At 47.1% G+C, this 17,973-nt stretch overlaps 4 protein-coding genes and 1 non-coding gene across 5 annotated transcripts; 3 read left to right on the top strand and 2 right to left on the bottom strand.

Annotated features, from left to right (window-relative positions):
* Positions 1-948: 948 nt before the first annotated feature.
* On the bottom strand, positions 949-8,249 carry C8R40DRAFT_1177310 (uncharacterized protein; the record flags this gene model as incomplete). The annotated part of the gene is made up of 13 exons (XM_046232657.1): positions 949-1,176; positions 1,242-1,306; positions 1,373-1,566; positions 1,773-2,037; positions 2,152-3,189; positions 3,246-3,410; positions 3,465-3,570; positions 3,632-4,547; positions 4,617-6,688; positions 6,746-6,884; positions 6,948-7,078; positions 7,144-7,305; positions 7,362-8,249. 13 exons carry the CDS (start codon positions 8,247-8,249, stop codon positions 949-951), a joined length of 6,369 nt encoding a protein of 2,122 aa, XP_046079964.1.
* Positions 8,250-9,381: 1,132 nt separating this feature from the next.
* On the bottom strand, positions 9,382-10,416 carry C8R40DRAFT_802010 (uncharacterized protein). The gene is made up of 2 exons (XM_046236259.1): positions 10,111-10,416; positions 9,382-10,029 (listed from the first exon to the last, which is right to left on the bottom strand). The coding sequence occupies exons 1-2, from the start codon at positions 10,174-10,176 to the stop codon at positions 9,472-9,474; spliced, it is 624 nt and encodes a 207-aa protein (XP_046079963.1). The 5' UTR covers positions 10,177-10,416; the 3' UTR covers positions 9,382-9,471.
* A 291-nt stretch (positions 10,417-10,707) lies between these two features.
* Positions 10,708-10,796, top strand: C8R40DRAFT_t283. Its single transcript has one exon. It is a non-coding gene; the product is annotated as a tRNA-Asn (tRNA).
* A 592-nt stretch (positions 10,797-11,388) lies between these two features.
* On the top strand, positions 11,389-13,013 carry C8R40DRAFT_1074483 (uncharacterized protein; the record flags this gene model as incomplete). Its single annotated transcript, XM_046226723.1, has 6 exons — positions 11,389-11,769; positions 11,794-11,945; positions 12,158-12,257; positions 12,310-12,420; positions 12,488-12,520; positions 12,906-13,013. The coding sequence occupies 6 exons, from the start codon at positions 11,389-11,391 to the stop codon at positions 13,011-13,013; spliced, it is 885 nt and encodes a 294-aa protein (XP_046079962.1).
* A 235-nt stretch (positions 13,014-13,248) lies between these two features.
* C8R40DRAFT_1074482 (uncharacterized protein) lies at positions 13,249-15,086 on the top strand (the record flags this gene model as incomplete). The annotated part of the gene is made up of 4 exons (XM_046226722.1): positions 13,249-13,651; positions 13,702-14,072; positions 14,181-14,351; positions 14,484-15,086. The coding sequence occupies 4 exons, from the start codon at positions 13,249-13,251 to the stop codon at positions 15,084-15,086; spliced, it is 1,548 nt and encodes a 515-aa protein (XP_046079961.1).
* Between the last annotated feature and the right edge of the window lie 2,887 nt (positions 15,087-17,973).

Genomic DNA, 17,973 nt, shown 5'->3' with positions numbered 1-17,973 from the left:
AATTTGCAACTGTCGACAGGTGAAAAACATCTTATAAGCTTACTGCCTTTTTACAGCGGACGAAGAAGGGACTGTGTGTTGCGGGGGTGCGTTGTTCCACGAGTACAAGGAATCTGAATGGGGGGGAATTAAGAGTGGTCTCATAATATGTATGCAAAAACCTCGTATTGACTTACCCAGACAAAGTATTCACTCCGAACCTTCCAGTTACCCAGATGAAGTGTCGCATAAATTGACGCGCTTGCACGCGGGAAGGGTAAACATTCCACCTGGCAATCAGTACGTAGCACAAAGAAAGCTCGAACGTCGTAGCTTTGCGGAAGCCTTGAGAGATCAACCGAATCCCAGATGTCAATACGGCTCGCCGCAGGTCATTTCGCTTCCGAAGTTTGAGAAAACTTGAAGAATTCCGGACAAGCGCGGAGAAAGGCCGTTGAAATTCACCATTACTTGACCTGCAGTGGAGAATATCAGAGAATATCTCGACAACTTAATTGGAATAGTCCCTACGTACTACGTGGGTATGCAATGTAATCCGATACACTCTGTTCAGGTGTATATTTGCATCTCATGCAATATGAACACGACCTCGATAGGCGTAGGTTTCTCAAGGGGCGGTTGAATTGTTTCTAAAGGTTCTGGTGGCTCGTTGGTGGGAACTTGGAAGAGCTTAGCCACTCGGCCCGTCTCTTCCGGCAGGCAAAACTCTAGATTCTATCCGTTGAAACCGTATGATTTACGTTGTTACAGTAAATTATGAACTATGTAGGGCGCTAGAGTGAGAACAGTAAACAATTGTTCATGCTAGATTGTACCAATTGAATATATGTGCGATAATGATATGATATGTGATGTCAATCCGAGAATTAACGATGAAAAAGGTAATCCGAAACCGAAGGAGAAGAGGCATGTTGAGTATAGGCTGAGGCAGAAAATCTAACGGAAGCGCTAAAGTGAAGTAGGCTCCAAAACATCTGGCTTGAAACGTAGTCGTGCTATTAGAACTGTGTTCCAAGGGTAACTGCCCTGCGCCGAAATTTTGTTGGAACATATCGGACTGCAAGACACGGGTTCACGGTAGGACGGTCCACCGAGTTCAAACGGTGTCTCCGTATCAGTTGTAAACGTGCCCCATGGCTGTGGGGACTTCGAAGAATTAAAGACGTTGAAATGCACCTGTGTTGGTAAGTAGGAAAAAGTCAGGAGACATATTTTCGTCTTAACAAGAAGATCAGCATTACCTGCCCATCGGGATGATTGTGGCTGACGAACAAGGCATATTCGGGTGTGTCCAGTGAACCAATGACTATCAAACAAACGAATCAGCACCCCAGATGCAAACAGAGGAGAAGGAAGGAAGGGAGGAACTCACCAAAAAACAAGTCTTCCTTCTGAATCTGATGCTGAGGCCCAAAAATTTCTAGCACAGTATCTACGTTGGCTTTGAACCACTTTTTTGGGGCGTCCAGATTTTCCACATAACGATACATCGTCGTTTCCGTACACAAATGTGCGGTCTTGTGCCCTACTCGTAGAGGGTAGGAATACCGGCGGGATACGTGTTTACTACGAAAAATTCAGTGTGTGAGGACCAGGTCAGCATATGTTAAACGAAGAGACGGCGATCATGAATTTTAGAGGAAGAAGAAGCAGAAGAAGAAGAGCGAAACAGACGTGAAAGATGATGATGATGGCCAGGGGTGGGCAAGAGAACGAATAGCTCTTTTTAGATTTTATCTCCGAAAAGATCTGCCGACGAAATTTCTACTCACGAAATATTTCCCCCACGTCCCTTGAGCGTCAACAAGCCTGCAATTGTATCTAAGCTCCTCTGAGCAGCATTTCTTTTATCTTGTCTTTGGTTCCCTGTGGAGACTTTTCCATATCCGTGAACAGACGGGAGGCTTTTTACACCATTTAAGACCGAATTCTGAGGATGAAAAGCATTGAAAAGGGTTATAAATTCACCCTTGGGTTTGGAGAGATATCCTACTGCTCCCAGGGCAACCGGAGCGGGACTCCACAACGGAAGCGTCACTGCGTAGGAAGAAAAGAGGTACAACTGTTAGAAACGAAGTAAGATAGAGAGTGGCCAGCCGCAATTTGAAGACAGCCAGGAATAGAACAACAAGAGTAGCATAAATCACTCACGCGAAGGATGGAACTCATGGACCAATAACAACCTATACCGTCTTTCATTTTGCGCTTCCGCAATGAGATCATTGGCAAGAGGGGGCAAATCGTATCTATCATACCCATTCACCTTCTTATTCCCAGTTACGAGTTCTTCCCCAGGCACCCGGCTGTTTTCATCATATGAACATCCATCGCCAGACTGCGACTCCCTCAAAGTGGAAGTGAATATTGATGAGGTCGCGCTGCTGGATGGCCGGACGGGCTTCACGGTCTTAAGGATCTGCGATTGCGCAAGGGTGACTGAGGTGATGTCGCTATTGTCATTGTCGTCATTGTACTTGAAATCTAATTCGGCCAAGCCATCACCAGGTAAGTGCAATGAGGAGGCAGGCATGAGAGGATAGGGGCTGGAATTAGGCAAAATCGGCGGTGGTGGTGCGGAAGAAGATGGAGAAGAAGCCGTGGCAGGAGAGAACGGTAACGTCCCAGGAGGAACAAATGGGGAAGTAGACAAAGAAGAAGCATGAACTCCAGCCTTGATTGTACTGGCAATAGAGGGAGAAACCGTAACAGCAGTCTCAGAATATCCTCTTACTGCCTCTCCGTAAGTGGACATCAAAACCTCGTTCGCAGTTCGGAATGAGTCATCTTCTGAGGAAGATGCGTTTGAGAACGGACTCGAATAAGAAGACGTTCCATCAGCATACGCAACACGCACAGGGGCGTGGATATCCCGAGGAGGCGTGTTCACACTAGCAGATTGTACCCTCGGAAGCAACTGAATTGGATACATGTCTGGGCTCGGAAGAGACCGGGAATCTTGAAGTTGATACAGTGGCTCTGAAAATCGCGGGGATCTAAACCTCGAGTCCATCATTTCAGCTCCAGTAACACACGCAGAAAGGGTAGACTTCTTCCTGAGGGCCTTCAGTTCAGAGGCCACCTCTGAGAACAGAGGTCGATTCAGAGGATTCGTTGCCCAGCACAATCGAATGAGGTCAATGAGATCAGGAGATGTAAAACATGTTGGAGGGACTTCAGGACGTTGGTTGGCTGTCGTAGAAACAGGATAAGGAACAGCACAGCCAATTAGTCGCGAACTCACTCACCCATTATATGATTCTGAACTTGATTGTCATCATATAAAGGCCACGGCATACGTCCAAGCGACAAGACTTCTGTACAGCAAATCGCGAATGCGTAGACATCCATTTCGACAGTGAGCTGACTAGATCCAGCAAAAATTTCAGGCGCCTGCCAGCGAAGAGTACCGTCTTTGTAAAAGGCAAACTAAGTCAATAAATACCAAGCCTAGGGAGAAAACTGACGAGGAAGAGCAGTTCCACTAATTCTATATGCCTCTGATCTCATTTCACTTTGACCGAAATCTGAAATAACACAATGAATCTTGTCGTCGACAAGAACATTAGAAGCCTATATCCAATGAGAAAACATAGGGAAGGGATTGATCAGCGATTTGGGCGTGACCTGTAACAAAACTTGCCTTTAGATCTCCATGTAGAACTCCCTGACCATGCAGATATTCCATACCCTTGGCAATCTCATGCATAAACCTCAATAAATCCCATTCTTTCGGGACATTTTCTACTCCCGAACCTGAATTTTTGACATCTGCGTTTCCAGCACTTCTAATGCTATCTTCAAGAGAGCCAGACCCACTAGTGTCAGCCCTCGTTGGACCTCGAATATAAGCTTTCGATGCAAGATGGGGTGGTATTGGAGGAGAAGCGGATGATACATCGGGTGGATTAGCAGCATTTGGTCCAAGACCCAAGCCTAGGCCAATACTCGCTGAATCTAAAGTTGCTGTGGACATATGCAGGTCAAAACCCTGTATAGCCACCTGCCTCCCTAGTCCACCTGCAGTAGATTCCGTATATCGCGACAAACTTTTCCCTCCTCCCAATCCCGCCGCCTCATAGACCCCATACGCACTATTACCCGGCAAAATCAGGCCCCACGGGACCTTCGCGTCCCAAAATCCTCCCTGCGTAGTGTGCGGGATCGATGTCGAATTCCTTCTCAGGTATTCGACCAAACATCCATTCCGCATATAAGGCGAGACAAAGAACCACGGGGGGTCTCCTGACGCACTGCTCGCTCCGTAGAGTTCGAGGACATTGGGGTGGGAGAGCTTCTTCCAGATCGCAGTTTCGCGGAGAAAGAGCGAGCGTGGGGTGGTTTCGGCAAGGACTTTGATTGCTACGACGCGGGAGGAATAAGAGGAATAAAATGAGAGGGACGGAGATGTATCTCCGTTGTTACTGATACCAGTGATGGCCGAATATGGATACAAGGGGGCAGAAGGTACGGATGGTGGACGCCAAGTTCCCTTATACACATCAGAAAAGAAGCCGACTCCAATTTTCTCCTCGCGATCGATTTCGTATCTGATAGATGTGGAGAAATAAATGGTGATAGATATTTACGAATATAAAAGGCAGAGAACAAGGACCCACCTGGTGATAGTCCAACTGGGTAATAACCTCGCCGGGTCCTCCACTTCTTCGTGACTTCTGGTCTTAGTCCTGCTTTGAACAGCCGTACTACGACTCATTCTCCTCAGCGCATCGATCCCACTCTCAATGAACTCCTTGTCCAGCGTATCTTTCTCTCTCGTATATTTCTTTCCACAAACGGAACTTTTTGAAACACCGCTACCCGACCCAGACTCAGATCGCGACCAAGCCGAATCGTTCGTCGTCGCAGTAGAGGAAGTAGAAGATGAAGACGAGGTCTTAGAGCGCATCAATCTGGCTCCAACTTTGCCTCGCTTTGATCTTAGTTTGCCTACTTCAGGTTTACCTCTATTCACATTTTCATCTCCCTCAACCTCCTCATCAATGATAGTCTCATTCAAAGATGTTTGGAATCCTAAGGAGGCAGCAGTGGATGAATACGATCGAGAGCCCTGTAAACTCATCCGCCGCTTGATTCCCGACAGCATCTTGATACTTGAGGACGAGGAGGAAGAGCTGCGAGATTCAAGTCCGGGCCTGTTATCTTGCTGTTGGACTTGAACTTCTCGAGACTTCACTTCAAGTGATTGCTGAGAGGTGATTTGGGAAACGTGCGATAGCTGCGTTGGAGCTAGGTTTGAGACGTCTTCTTGTTCTTGCTGCCGCGCCTGTAAATCCTCCCATCTCTCTCTCTCCAGGATCGCCTCGTGAGCCCGTTGCAGGGTCTTGATAGCCTCAGCCATTTCACCTGCGTCCAGTCCAGAACTCTCTATTCCCCCTTCTTCTCCTCCCATTCCGCTTCTACCTCTGCTCAAACCTTCTAGCTGACCTACAGACCCCCTTCCCAGCCTAGCTTGCCTCAGACCAACACCCAACACCTTGAGGATCTCGACGTCGCTGCCTTTACTGAGTGCCGTACGCATCACTCCTCTCAAATCCGCATAGTCAGACTCGGCATCGAGAGCGGCTTGGTGGCGGGTTAGGGATAGGAGCGTAGGAAGGACCTGGGTCGGAGGAAGGGAGGAGGCGGAGGGAAAGAGGGCAGGGGGTATGGGATGGGTAGTGGTGTGAGAGGCTGTTGTTGAAGTTGCTGTGGAGGTTGCTGCAGAAGTCGTGGATGTAGACTCGACGCTAGTGGCCCCCGGAGTTACAGTACAAATGGACGTCGAAGTAGCGGAAGTTTCAAGACTTGATACCTTGAGTTCCGAAGATCCCACAGAGACATTGCCCCGGCGCTGAATCGCATCGAGCATGGCTCCGGAAGCCTCGATGCTCGACTTTGTTGGAATCAACTGTATAGGAGGCTGGGGAAGGGAAGACTTTTGTATCTGACCCGAGCGCGTCTGCAGTGCCGCTGAAGAAGGAGCATTGTAGGACTCAGTTGTGATTGAGCTTTCAATCTGAGTAGATGCAGTAGACGAGGACGTAGCAGTCGAAGGCCTAGACGAGGGCGTTATTGACACTGAAGGTATCACCGTACTCGTATCTTTAGGAGAAACAGGTTCGGGCGGGACTTGTACAGAGCTCAGAGAGGGGGGAATTTTGCCAGTACTCGTCATCTCCGAGTTATTGTTGGAATTGTAATTCCACGAATACGCTTCTATTGATTGATCGTTTGACTGGTCCACTGATACTGATTGTGATTGCGATTGCGACCAGGAGGAATGGGAGCTGCTCGCGGGTAACCCATGAAGACCAGGGATGAGACTATGTGAAGAGGCCGAGGCTGAGGCAGTCGTGGAAACGGATCTAGTGCCACTCAACGAGAGAAGGCTTGAAGCGGCATACGGGAAAGGCGGCCGCGCAGATGTGGAGATACCGCTCGATAGGGAAAACGGTTCCATAGGTACTTGACTATATGCTTGCGACACCTTGGGCGTTTGCAAGTCTGGCGCTCCCAAGGCAACCGGGGTCGTTGGCATCGAATAGCTCGGAGGGTCAGGCTGAATAGGATACCCGTGTTGACTCAAATGGCTCAGATTAGCTACACTCCTCAATAATTCCTGGGTATCATGCTGTCTCCGAGCTTCTGCGAGCTGCACTTGCTTGAGAATACGGATTTGAATCGAAATCTGGATATTACGGGCAAAAACTCAGAGCGAATAAGATAATATTGAAACTGTACTCACACTGAACATACCCAGCGCCTCCTGTAACCCTACGTCACATTGATGAAGCTGTTTCGAAATCTCGTCTCTCTTCAGGTATCTCTTCAAGAACGGTCTCCCGGCTTGTTTGACGAGGAGTGCATGGACGTCATTGAACGATCTGAATGAAGCATCGATTAAACATCCCGTGCAGATATGATAATAACTAAACATAAAAGCTTACTCCGTCAACTTATCAAACGGTAATCGCAACTCATCTTCAACTTCATCCCCGGCTTCGTACACCTCTTGTCGGACAGATAGAAGGATATCAGCGCAGTGCTCGGTGAGGCGGAGACATTGGAGGCGGTTGGACTATTTCCAAACCAATCAGCAAAGGATGAAAAGGCATAAAATTTTTACCAGGAAACACGACTTACATCAACTTGTTGCAAACAAGCCCAAATTTGTAACAAGGTCCTTGCCGCAGCCTGAAGACCCGGCACGGGAGCAAGCTCGACTAAATCGACGGAGGTGAGGAGAATTTCGTGTGCAATCAAGGCAGATGTGCCGAGAATGGAGGAAGCAGCTTGAGCTACACGCTACCAAGACAATAAAGGTGAGCATACAGAAGTACAAATGGGTAAGTGGTACACACCTTCCTAGTGATTTCCCAATTCTCCATCTGCTCCACTGGAACAGTTCCAGTAGTATCATTGTCCTTGCCCTCCTTACCTTCCTTTGTCGGGGTACCCGTCGCTACACTATGCCTCCTTGGCCTGTCCTTGCTTGATGCCGACGTGTCGAACATGGAATGCCAAGGTCTCGAATGGCTTGAATCGCTCGGGCTAAGCAACTTCTCCTCGTCACGGCGCCAGAATGAAGCACGAGATGATGTAGCTATAGCAAGTTCATTATTCCTTAACTTCTCGAAAGTCGAATAGAGGATAAACTCACGGGCAAGCGCAGGCGGAATACCATTGGGGCTAGTTACCTTGCCTACTCCTGTGAAGGGCTTGGGGGCACTCCCGCTGCGCGCCCGAACACGAGAAGTTCTCACATCGTCGCTTGGGAAGGCTTCCGGGCGGAGGGTCGCTGAAGGACTAAGTAAACCAGGAGTTTGAGTTGGGGAACGAACAGGAGAAGATCTAGTTGACACCGTTGACAAAGTCGGAAGGTCAGATTCTCCGGCAGTGTTGATTGACAGACTCAGACCTCTTCCTCTACAAGGTTTGTCGGGGGAAGGTTTGAACGGTGAGCCTAGTGACGGCGCGGATTGATGTGCGCCTGGAACACATGGGGGAGTATTGTCGCCTCTAGCTTCGCGCCCAGGAGAGGAGAACGACAAAGGCGAGTTATAGGGAGACGCGGGTCCAGAGAACGACGCGCTGTGTTTGTGATTCGGACTACAGTTGACGTTGTGAGCCCCAGGATTCAGAGGCGAGGAGTGACGCGGAGTGGTGGACAAACTCGCTGGCAGCGAGCGACGATGAGGGTGATTATGCTGCGGTAGGCGATCTTGGGTTACGCAGTCTGCAGATTGCATACTGTATACTGTATGTGTCGGCGAATGTGGAAGAATAAATTCTATGTTGTTCGTGATATTGTTCGTAAAGATAAATATAAAAGCGTGAAGGCGTAAAGAGAGGGATTTCGCGCAGCTGGATTGCTGATAGAAGTAGAGAAAAATAAAAAAAGTCGTGATGGTCGTAGAAATACCCTGAGAAGGGCTTCTGTTTGCGCACCCTGGCGCGAGAAGCCAGTGAAAGTCTCAAATCGGAGGAAGCGCGTCGGATCGAATTTGATGCACGTGACTGGTACGATCGAGGGATTGCCTGCCGGGCTCTGCCGGCTTGCTACCCACCGTGTCTTTCTAGGTCTTTCTTCGCTGTTTACAGTGTTAAGACCGCCGCCGAAGCCCAATATGGGAGGAATCGAAACGACAAGGTGCTTATTCAATGAGAGCTACGGGGTCGAAGGACAAAGCAGCAAAAATTGGAAGTCCTAATGCCGACTCTAAATACCATGACCGAGTCCGCAAATTCAAATGTAGACGGTTGAAGCATCACTGTGCGTGCATACCCCTACTCCACAGAAGAGCCAGAGGGTCCCACAAGCCTCATAGCAAACGTATGCCACAAGTTTGCCACAAACCATTCTTGAGTACACTCTCCGTGTCTGGCGAGCTTGCATTCATTAACTCCGCAGATAGGGAGAGGATCCGGATATGCTACGTCTGTGAGTAATCATTGATCAAGGGCTTCTGACTGTAGCTACACATCGCCTCTCAGTGCTCCTTCAGGGCTTTTCGGTTGCAAATTCTTAACAGGCAAGATCCGGTCCGACATACCCTCATATTTGTTCAAGGGCTATACTCTCCGCCTCTCCATTTCGAATCCTTCTGCTTCCGTTATGTAGACTATGTCTTCTCTTGTGCAAACTGCGCTCCTGTGTCTATCGATGTTTCTCGATACCCCACAATGTATGTGCCGAAGCAATTCCTCAATACATATGTGGTTCTACTTGGTGTTAATCAGCGCCCAAATGCGACTTTCAACCATGTTTAAGTATAATTCCTTGAAACCCTGAGTATGTAGAGATTAATCGGAGGAAATTTGAACGGAGGTGGGTCGTTTCAATTCTCCGCTAAACAGACTTTGAAATACTATATGTCCATAGATCACTTCATGTATCTACGTCGATATTCTAACTGAAGACAACTGAAAGCCACAGATACCCGATCGACAATAAGTTCAACTACTTATGTACTACTTGACTTTCGAACCCGAAGTAGGTTTCTCTAAAGGTTCGTCCCATCCAATCACCGGGAACCCTGTCAAATCCGCGCTAATCTTCCCTCTAAACGTATCCGGAGTGCCTTTGACTCTCAGCGCCGTCGCATGACATTCGGGATTACACCCAGGCACCGCGGGGATTGCCTCCAATTTGAAGTGGACGAAAGAACCCTCGGGACGAGACAGATAGCGAAAGGAATTTCCGAATATGACTCTGCGGCTGGCCACTTCCTTGCCCAAGTCCTTCGACAACCCTTTGTGGTTCATCAAGAAGCCTTTGACTATATCTTGAGCCTCTTCGTCCGCCTCATGGTTTGATAATCCTGGAGCGTTCAGAGGTTTACCAGGATAAAAAGTGGCATTCAGTATTATGGTGTGGGTGTTAAGATCCTCCACGGTGACTTTTCTGTTCAATCGGTTTGCGCTCGAACTCCGAGACGAACTTGTCGAACTCGTCGTCAATTCAGGTCTTGCATGAGGTGGCTGTAATGCATGTACACCGTTCTCGTCAACCTCTGGCTCATATTTTGTCTGCATAAAAATTTAACAAAGAGGACCGTAAGCTTATGCACAAAGGGAGAACATCAGTATCAAAGTCAAATGACAACTCACAGGAAAAGGTACCGCACATGCAAGCGACAACAATCCAAGAAAAATGGCCACAATAGTGAGACGCATTGTTAGGGGGAATTAAACGCTGAGGAAGGCGTAATGCGAATTCGGAGGGTCGCGAACTTGTTCTTTGACCAGCAAAGAAGCTTCGACGAAAGGTGAAGAATAGGACGTTGCTTGTTGAAAGGCTGGTCCTTATATACATAAACTGATTCAGGCCAAATTCCCGCAGTTGCGTCCCATCGCTCAGGTCTACAAGAGCCTGCAGGGCACAGCCGTTCCTTTGAAAAACTTTGTAACACACAGTCCACGGTTTCGAACTCATGTGTTGATTCAGGTTCGAACCGCCATTTAGCGGTGAGAACACTGAGAAGCTGTGGTTACGGACAGGACCGACGCATACGTGGCGGTGTCATTCTTATTCATTGCCCACATTCTCGAGGACTTTGGGTACCCTAGGAGCATGACAACAAGTTGTTCCCCTCGATTCACAAGAAGACGATAATGAATACATCGATCCCTATGAAAAAAATGGGATTGAAAAACAATGTTTATACAACCATTTGTTGAACCAATACGTATCCCGTCAATTCATAATGCCCCATGGCTGAGTTGGTTACAGCGTCCGACTGTTAATCAGGAATGGTTGTATCGGAAGGTCGAGAGTTCGAGCCTCTCTGGGGCAGCTACAATACAATGTTTTTGAAAACTGTATGTCTTTTTTGGACATTTCTGAACAGAATTTTCATTACTAGGCTCCACTGCCGTGGACCACACCTTGCTTGGGTCATGTTCTCAACACCACTTCATTTTACTAGCTGACATTTATACCTATTATGCTACAAGTATGTTTTGGTCCAACTTCCACTGCCAAATACCCATTTCTGATCATGGAACTGAATTTCACGCAAAGACGGGCAAATGTCATGTAAGCCATTGAATGCCTGTTCAACATCTAAATCATAAGCATCAATGCGCAGTATGTAAATCAACCTGAGATTTTGCAAATGATGCAAACTCTGTCGCACCAAGTCCAATATCCTAGCCTATAATGCCATGAATAAGAGTAAGTCTCCTTTGACACAAACACAAACACTGAACATAATGCTCCGTGTAAAGGTACATGGGCAGCTAAATGCTTTCATTGAAAGTACAACAATGGACATGGCTGTAGAGCCAATGGATGGCGTATAGGGATATTTTCATAATTTTTGTGTCGAATTGGACAGCAAAAAAACACCACAGGAGCATTGCAGTGAAGGTACAGTTGCCCCTCATATGCTCCATGTCGGCGTGGGAAATGGTGGTGGTGAAATGGCTGCAGCGTCAAATGCAGAGACAGAATATATTGTACCAGGATTGGACAGGCCATATTCCATGGAACTGGACAGCAATACACAACAGGAGCAGTGCGATGAAGGTACAGTTGCTTTTCATATGGTCCATGTTGGGATGGGCGATGGTGGTGGTGAAATACATTACACAAACAAGAATGCAAGAATGACACAAGGTGAAGATACGAGGACATTGGCTCCTGCGTCAATGTCAGAAACAGAATATATTAGACTGGGAGACCTGGACAGCCCACATGCAAAAGATGGCGAGAGTGCAGTACTTTTTTTGGCGGCTCTTCAGTGGAAGTACACAAAAGTTGAGACAGTAAGTGTGTGGTTGAATTTGGAGGAAGTTGCTGATGAAATGGAGAAGGTAGTGTGGAACTACTTTACAACAAGCAGTGGGGTATTGTGGATTCAATGGAATTTGCGAGTGGAAGTGGGTGAAAAGCATCAATTGCAAGCAGAGATTGAGAAGATGAAGGACTGTGTGGGGCAAATGTATGAAAGATGAGTGGTGTTATTCATAATGTTCATTGATGCACCACGTGGGGTGGGTGGACATCAAGGGACTGGGAGTGTTTGTAAGTTATGGTTGAGAGAATCAACAAAAGCTGACATATGGAAACAGACCATTCAGGAGGGGGTCCAGAAACACTTATAGGATGAGAATACAACAATAATGAGAGGCATAACACTATCTTTGGAACAAGAGTAGGCACAGGAGTTGGGAAAGATATGGAACCTGACATTACTTGGAGAAGAGATTTGTTCTTAGTGGCATTGAGAGGAAGGTTTGAACAGGTGCAAACAGTGAGTTAGGCGAGACATAAAGGTATGAGGTACTAAGAAGAACATACAACAGGCATGGTGGAATTTTGAGGCATCATACAAAGGACAGCTCTGTCTGCAGTGGCAGATTGTTGTTGAACTGAAGGAAGGTCAAAACATGTTAGAAGAGGTGAAGAGCCTGGAGGTGTGTGTAGGAGTGTTGTGGTATAGATGTGTTGGATTAATGATGGTGTTCATTGATGCCCCCAGAGGACCAACAAAGTATCAAGAAACAAGAACACTGTGTGAGTAACATTTGAAAATGATTCATTCCAAACCGACAAGAGGCATCTGTAAAACCTGGATTTTCGGCTAATAGCTGGAGAGCAGCTGACAGTGCTGTCCAGCTGGGAAAGCACCCCCAGCAGTTGATCAATACTGCTGGGAGTGCTTTCAGTGCTGGACAGCGCTCTCCAGCCAATATCCTTGCTCTGGCGAACATCCATGTTTTGCAGATGAGAATAGATCACCTAGTGGGAAGAGTTAATGGAGATTGGATGTAGGCAAAAGGCAGAGTTTGTAGGGGACAGTGGTGTATATATTATCAAAGAGTATTATCAAAGAGATAGAATATTTGGTATCTAAGTACATAAGTCGTCAAAGGGAATGACATATTTGGTGTATGTACAGACGTGGGCAGTGGGTGAAAAGCGGGCCGAAACAAGCAAGTACAAAGCGGGGCAGACAGACACAAAATGTGCCTGCACATCAAAACTGTACAATTCCGGGGTGGAATAGACCTTGCAAGCAAGGTGACTAGCTCGGGTGTTGGCGATGTTTTTTATTGCCGTGTGTGGCTGCTCCAGCGTTCATTGAGCGCTAATCAATTTACTGGAGCGTTTGGGCGTCTAATTCCGACGTCGCTCTCAATGATGCCGACGACGTCATTTTGGAGAAACGCCTGATATAAACCTCAAGAGTCGATATTTTAAATTAAACTTTGACTTTTCTCTATTCCATCCCCGAATAAACTATGTCTGCACCTATAATCTCTCCGGAAGCCCTACCTTCTACGCCTGCTCACGAATGGGCCAATGAAACTCTTAATTCCGTCCCAAGGGATTCAGTTATTTCCACTTCCACCTCCGCTCCTGTTTCTTCTTCCACCGCAACCACACCAGGCCTCGATTTTCCTGGAGCCTATCCAAAGACACCTTCTACTCAACTTCCTGTAGGCGTCAACGAACTCGCTGATCGAGCCAGAGTTGCTGCGTCCACTGCTGCTGCCGGCGTCGGTGACGCTGTAAACGCGTTGCCTGCTGTAGAAACCATCAGCGGCTCTGTAGCTGGAGGTCTTGACGGCGTAAAGGAAGTTCTGTTTAATGCAACTGTGACAGCCTCGCAGTACCTGCCCTCGAATGTTGTAGAATATTTCCGTAAGTATTATTTTATGCTTCTATATCTCCTCATCTCAATTTGTTCATAGCTGGCGGTTCTTTAATCGTCGCAGCCTCCACGGCCGAAAGAGATGCTCAAGGCATCTCTCTTCCCTCCGCCGAACATTCCGTCGATCCAATTCCCTCTTCTCAAGGCGTCGGCTCTCTTCCTGGTCCATCGAGCGAGGAAGGCGTCGCCAAGCTGCCTCTTGAACGCGATCTAAGCTCGAATCACTCGGACGAATTGAAAATTGATGGAAAAGGCATTGAATCTCGCAACTCTCTAGCGAATGCCAGCATGGTTGCACAGGATGGATCCTCTGCGCCTACACCGACGACTCTAAGGACGCCTGTTCAGACGCCTGTTCAACATGACAACATTTCTAGCCATTTCACGGAGAACCTCAATCAAGAGGTCCCAGTAAGTGGTGTTCCGTTTACACTTTCATTTGTTCTTTCTTCATGACATCGTACTACATTTTCTGCTACGGGTCCCGTCTGTATCTTAGTCTATACTCATTCCGCACAGCCTTCTTCTTCCCCTACGCACCCGTCCAAGGAAAAGTCTTCAATAAAACCCGCTCCTATAAACTTAATCCCACGTACACATCCCTTGGCTGCCTCAGGTGTGGGTGCTCATTGGCACGGTGTTCCTCTAGATGAGGAATATCAAAAACACGTCGTTGACAAAAGCCTGGACGTGAGTAGGGTCATGTCCTCGCCGTCTTTCCGCCAGAGTTCTTTCAATTTTTTAAAATTGATCCATTTTCATTCGTCGTTGTTGCATCTTATTCGCATGCATACACTAACACAATAATTACATCCTTTTTAGGACACACAAACCTCTTCAACCGCCATCGACGCCGACATCCCTGTCCCGAACGTCCCACCAATCGCTACCATCCCACCCATTCCCAATGTCTCCACCCCTTCCACCGTCCCCGTTGATTCCATGTCCTCAATTGCCGTGTCCTCACCGAGCCAGAACTCACCCCGTGTTGCGAAGAGCTCACAGATGTCTTTTGCTAGTCCTCATTCGCCACAGAACGACTCGACTATCGCGAACGTAGGCCATGATAAACTTACATCTGGAACACCTGAGATCCCATCTCCTCATCATGATGTTGCGACACCATCTGCTGCGATTCAGGCTCATGCGAATCACGCGAAGGAAATTTCCGAACCGTCATCTGCATTCTCGACCTCGACCCCGTCTTCTACTGATTCCAGTTTCAACAAAGGTGCTGTGCATGGTAAAGAAAGCTCCAATGGGGCCGAATCGGTGAATTCAACGCCATCCAATACTCCGTTGAAGAAGAAAACAACTTTGTTGTCGAAGCTTAAAGGAGAAGCGAAAATTATATCCGGGAAGCTTGGTGGGAAGGAAGAGAAGGTCGAGGAGGGGAGGAGGTTGATTAGAGGAGAGGTTGAGTGAATCGTTGTGGAATTGAATGCTTTGTATTTACCCAAAATAAAATGGGTGTAGGGGATCGTACTGGACTTGTATAAATATTGTCTACTAATTCAATGTATGCGTCACAATTCCATCCTACCTCAACGAAGGGTGATACCTACATACTATAGACAATAATATTTACTTATAGCTTACATCCTGATCCAATGTACTTTGCACATTAATTAGTACACTATACATTCTACGCTCTGTAAAGTCTTCTACTTTGTATGCCACATATGGGAAGTACTATGTAGTCGTCTTGGTAAGTGATCCTGTGAATGATTCCCCTTCCTTCTTTGCCAGCCCATGACATGACGGTGTGCACGGTTCTCGCGAAAGAGGATCATACACCTCGAACGCGATATCAATCCCTTCACGGATATCATCACGAGGATAATGACCGATGAATTCAACTATGCGCCGCCCGCGATAAGGATGATTTCCGAGCCACAAATAACCTCTAACAGCACTCCGAGCAGCCTTGTCTATCTCGGGATTGTAATGTCCATTGGGTTTGTTCAAGTCCCATCCGCGAAAGGTGACTTGAAGCGAATTTACGTGGTGGGCGCTTGACCCGGAAGATGCGTGCGCCTGAGTTAAAGGAGTCATCTTGTTAAGTGATCCTGTGGATGATCCCCCTGTCTTCTTTGCCACTCCCTGACACCACGGTGTGCACGGTTCTTGCTCAAGAGGATCATACACCTCGAACGCAATATCATCACTTCCTTCATGGATATCATCAAAAGGAAAATGACCGATGAATTGAACTGTGCGCTGCCCGTTATAATGATGATTTCCGAGCCACAAATAAGTCCTAACAACATCCCGAGCAGCCTTGTCTATCTTGGGATTGTAATGTCCATTGGGATTGCTCAAGTCCCATCCGCAAAATATGACTTGAAGCGCATCTCCGTGGTGGGGGCTTGACCCGGAAGATTCGTGCGCCTGAGTTAGAACTAGTGGTGCCACGGTGACCAGGTGTGTCGACGCTCCCTGATTCTGAGCTGGCGCAGAGGATTCATTGTTGAGGCGGGATGACACGACATTATCATGCTACACAGGAAAGTCCAAATATGAGACCCCTCCGCCCAGTTTGCTGCAAGATGATTACTTACTGGAAGAGGTATCGCACATGCAAAGCAAAATAGACTGAGAGCAGAAACAGTGACATAGATACGAGCGAACTGCATGGAGTAGAGCGTAATAGATTCAATATGTGTTTTCAGAGTTCCCTGGCCAGCAGAGAAAGTAACAAAGGGTGGCATAAAACATCACTCGATCTATGTATGTAGCTCGATCTACTGGCACTGCCTCTGCATGCTACCTTGGCAACGATCTTCCCGAAAAAACAAGCAATGCTCCGACGGAGGCTAGCGGAGGCTGCGCTTTCTGAGGTCCTCTATCTTTTGCATCTATAGTGAGAGGACTCAGGACACTACGATTCCTACTAGCTTTTGATCACTCCGACGTGGTCGTTCATCTCTCTCTACACAGTACCTTCAACTTGTGCCATCTTTTTACCCGAGGAGCCGCGCAAATAATTAGCGCAGGGCCCTGAAGGGCTAAGCATGGCCCCCTCATGGCCCTCGCTTATGGCGGCGACATATACTAAGCACTCAGAATCTAAACAAAAAAATTAGTGTCGTTATCAACCCCCACCCACTCATCTACACTAATAGTGTGCAGTAACGCTGGTTCGGTCTGTTGACCATGTCTTTCTAATCCCGGCTCTACCCTCCTGAAAATTTCTTCGACTACTACAGTTATTTTACGAGGCTGTAGTTTACGGAAGTATCGTCCTTATGTACGGTACTCCATACAAAAATTATTTCCCTTTATGGCAGTAGTTTTGCCTTATTTGGCCAAATGTAACACTGAGTTGAATTGTATTGAATTCTTGTGACCGGCACGGGATATCACGGGACTGTGACTATGTCACAATTATTTTTTCTCGTCTCACAGCCTCTCACTCAGTTACTCCCTGTTACTCTCAGATAGATACTGTAATTCATGTAAATTTGCTTTTATTTCATTCTTAAAAAACATTCAATGTCGGCGCCTGTAAGGCGCCCCGTTTATTTGATTCCATAATATTTAATAACCCCCAAAAAAGGAGCCGAGTTTTTGCCATGCACAGTGGTGCAGGGGCCTGCAATCACATGTAATTGAAGTTCGATCAAGTAAAGAAAAATTTCAGCGTGTACTTTTCATGAGGTTTTTTTTTCTGCTTTTTTCAAGATTGAAAAGTACATAATCACCCCCCTGTAGTAGAAATGTGTGTTCCATTACTGTAATCTATGTAGAAGATGTACAGTGTGGTAAACTGGTCGTTCGGGAATCGGACCTAGCCAGTATAATTTGACTATCCTATCCTATCCTATCCCCCATGCCATTGAAGTTAAAAGGCGCATCGACACCTCCGACGGAACCCTTCCCTGGGATGCCTTACCCGCTGTATCTCCTTCACCTGAACTGACAACAGTATGACTTCCAGTATGGGATATAAAGCTGTTTAGTGCTTGACCAGTATCATGAGACACGAGGAAGGGGAAGGAGAGGAATTAGAGGAAGAGGGAGGAGCGTTGGAGGGTTGAGAGGCGCTGGGGAGCACATTGCCGTCACTATCACCCCAATAATGCCAGCATGATATAAGTCCAGACTTGAAGAATAGTGAATAGCATAATACAATGTGGGAAAAACGTTATAGTCGAAGACCGAGCAGAATTAGTTACAATCCTTCAACATAATTCAAGCTACTCGTTGCATTTTGTTCTTAAACGAACGAACTTGGAGAAAATCATATTAGATGGATCATTACCTCCACTGAGCGTTCGCCAAACTAGAGTCGTAGGGTATGCATTGAAAT

This window comes from Lentinula edodes (assembly GCF_021015755.1).
Source record: "Lentinula edodes strain Le(Bin) 0899 ss11 chromosome Unknown C8R40scaffold_62, whole genome shotgun sequence".
NCBI lineage: Eukaryota > Fungi > Basidiomycota > Agaricomycetes > Agaricales > Omphalotaceae > Lentinula > Lentinula edodes.
This window is presented reverse-complemented; position numbering and strand designations above follow the sequence as displayed.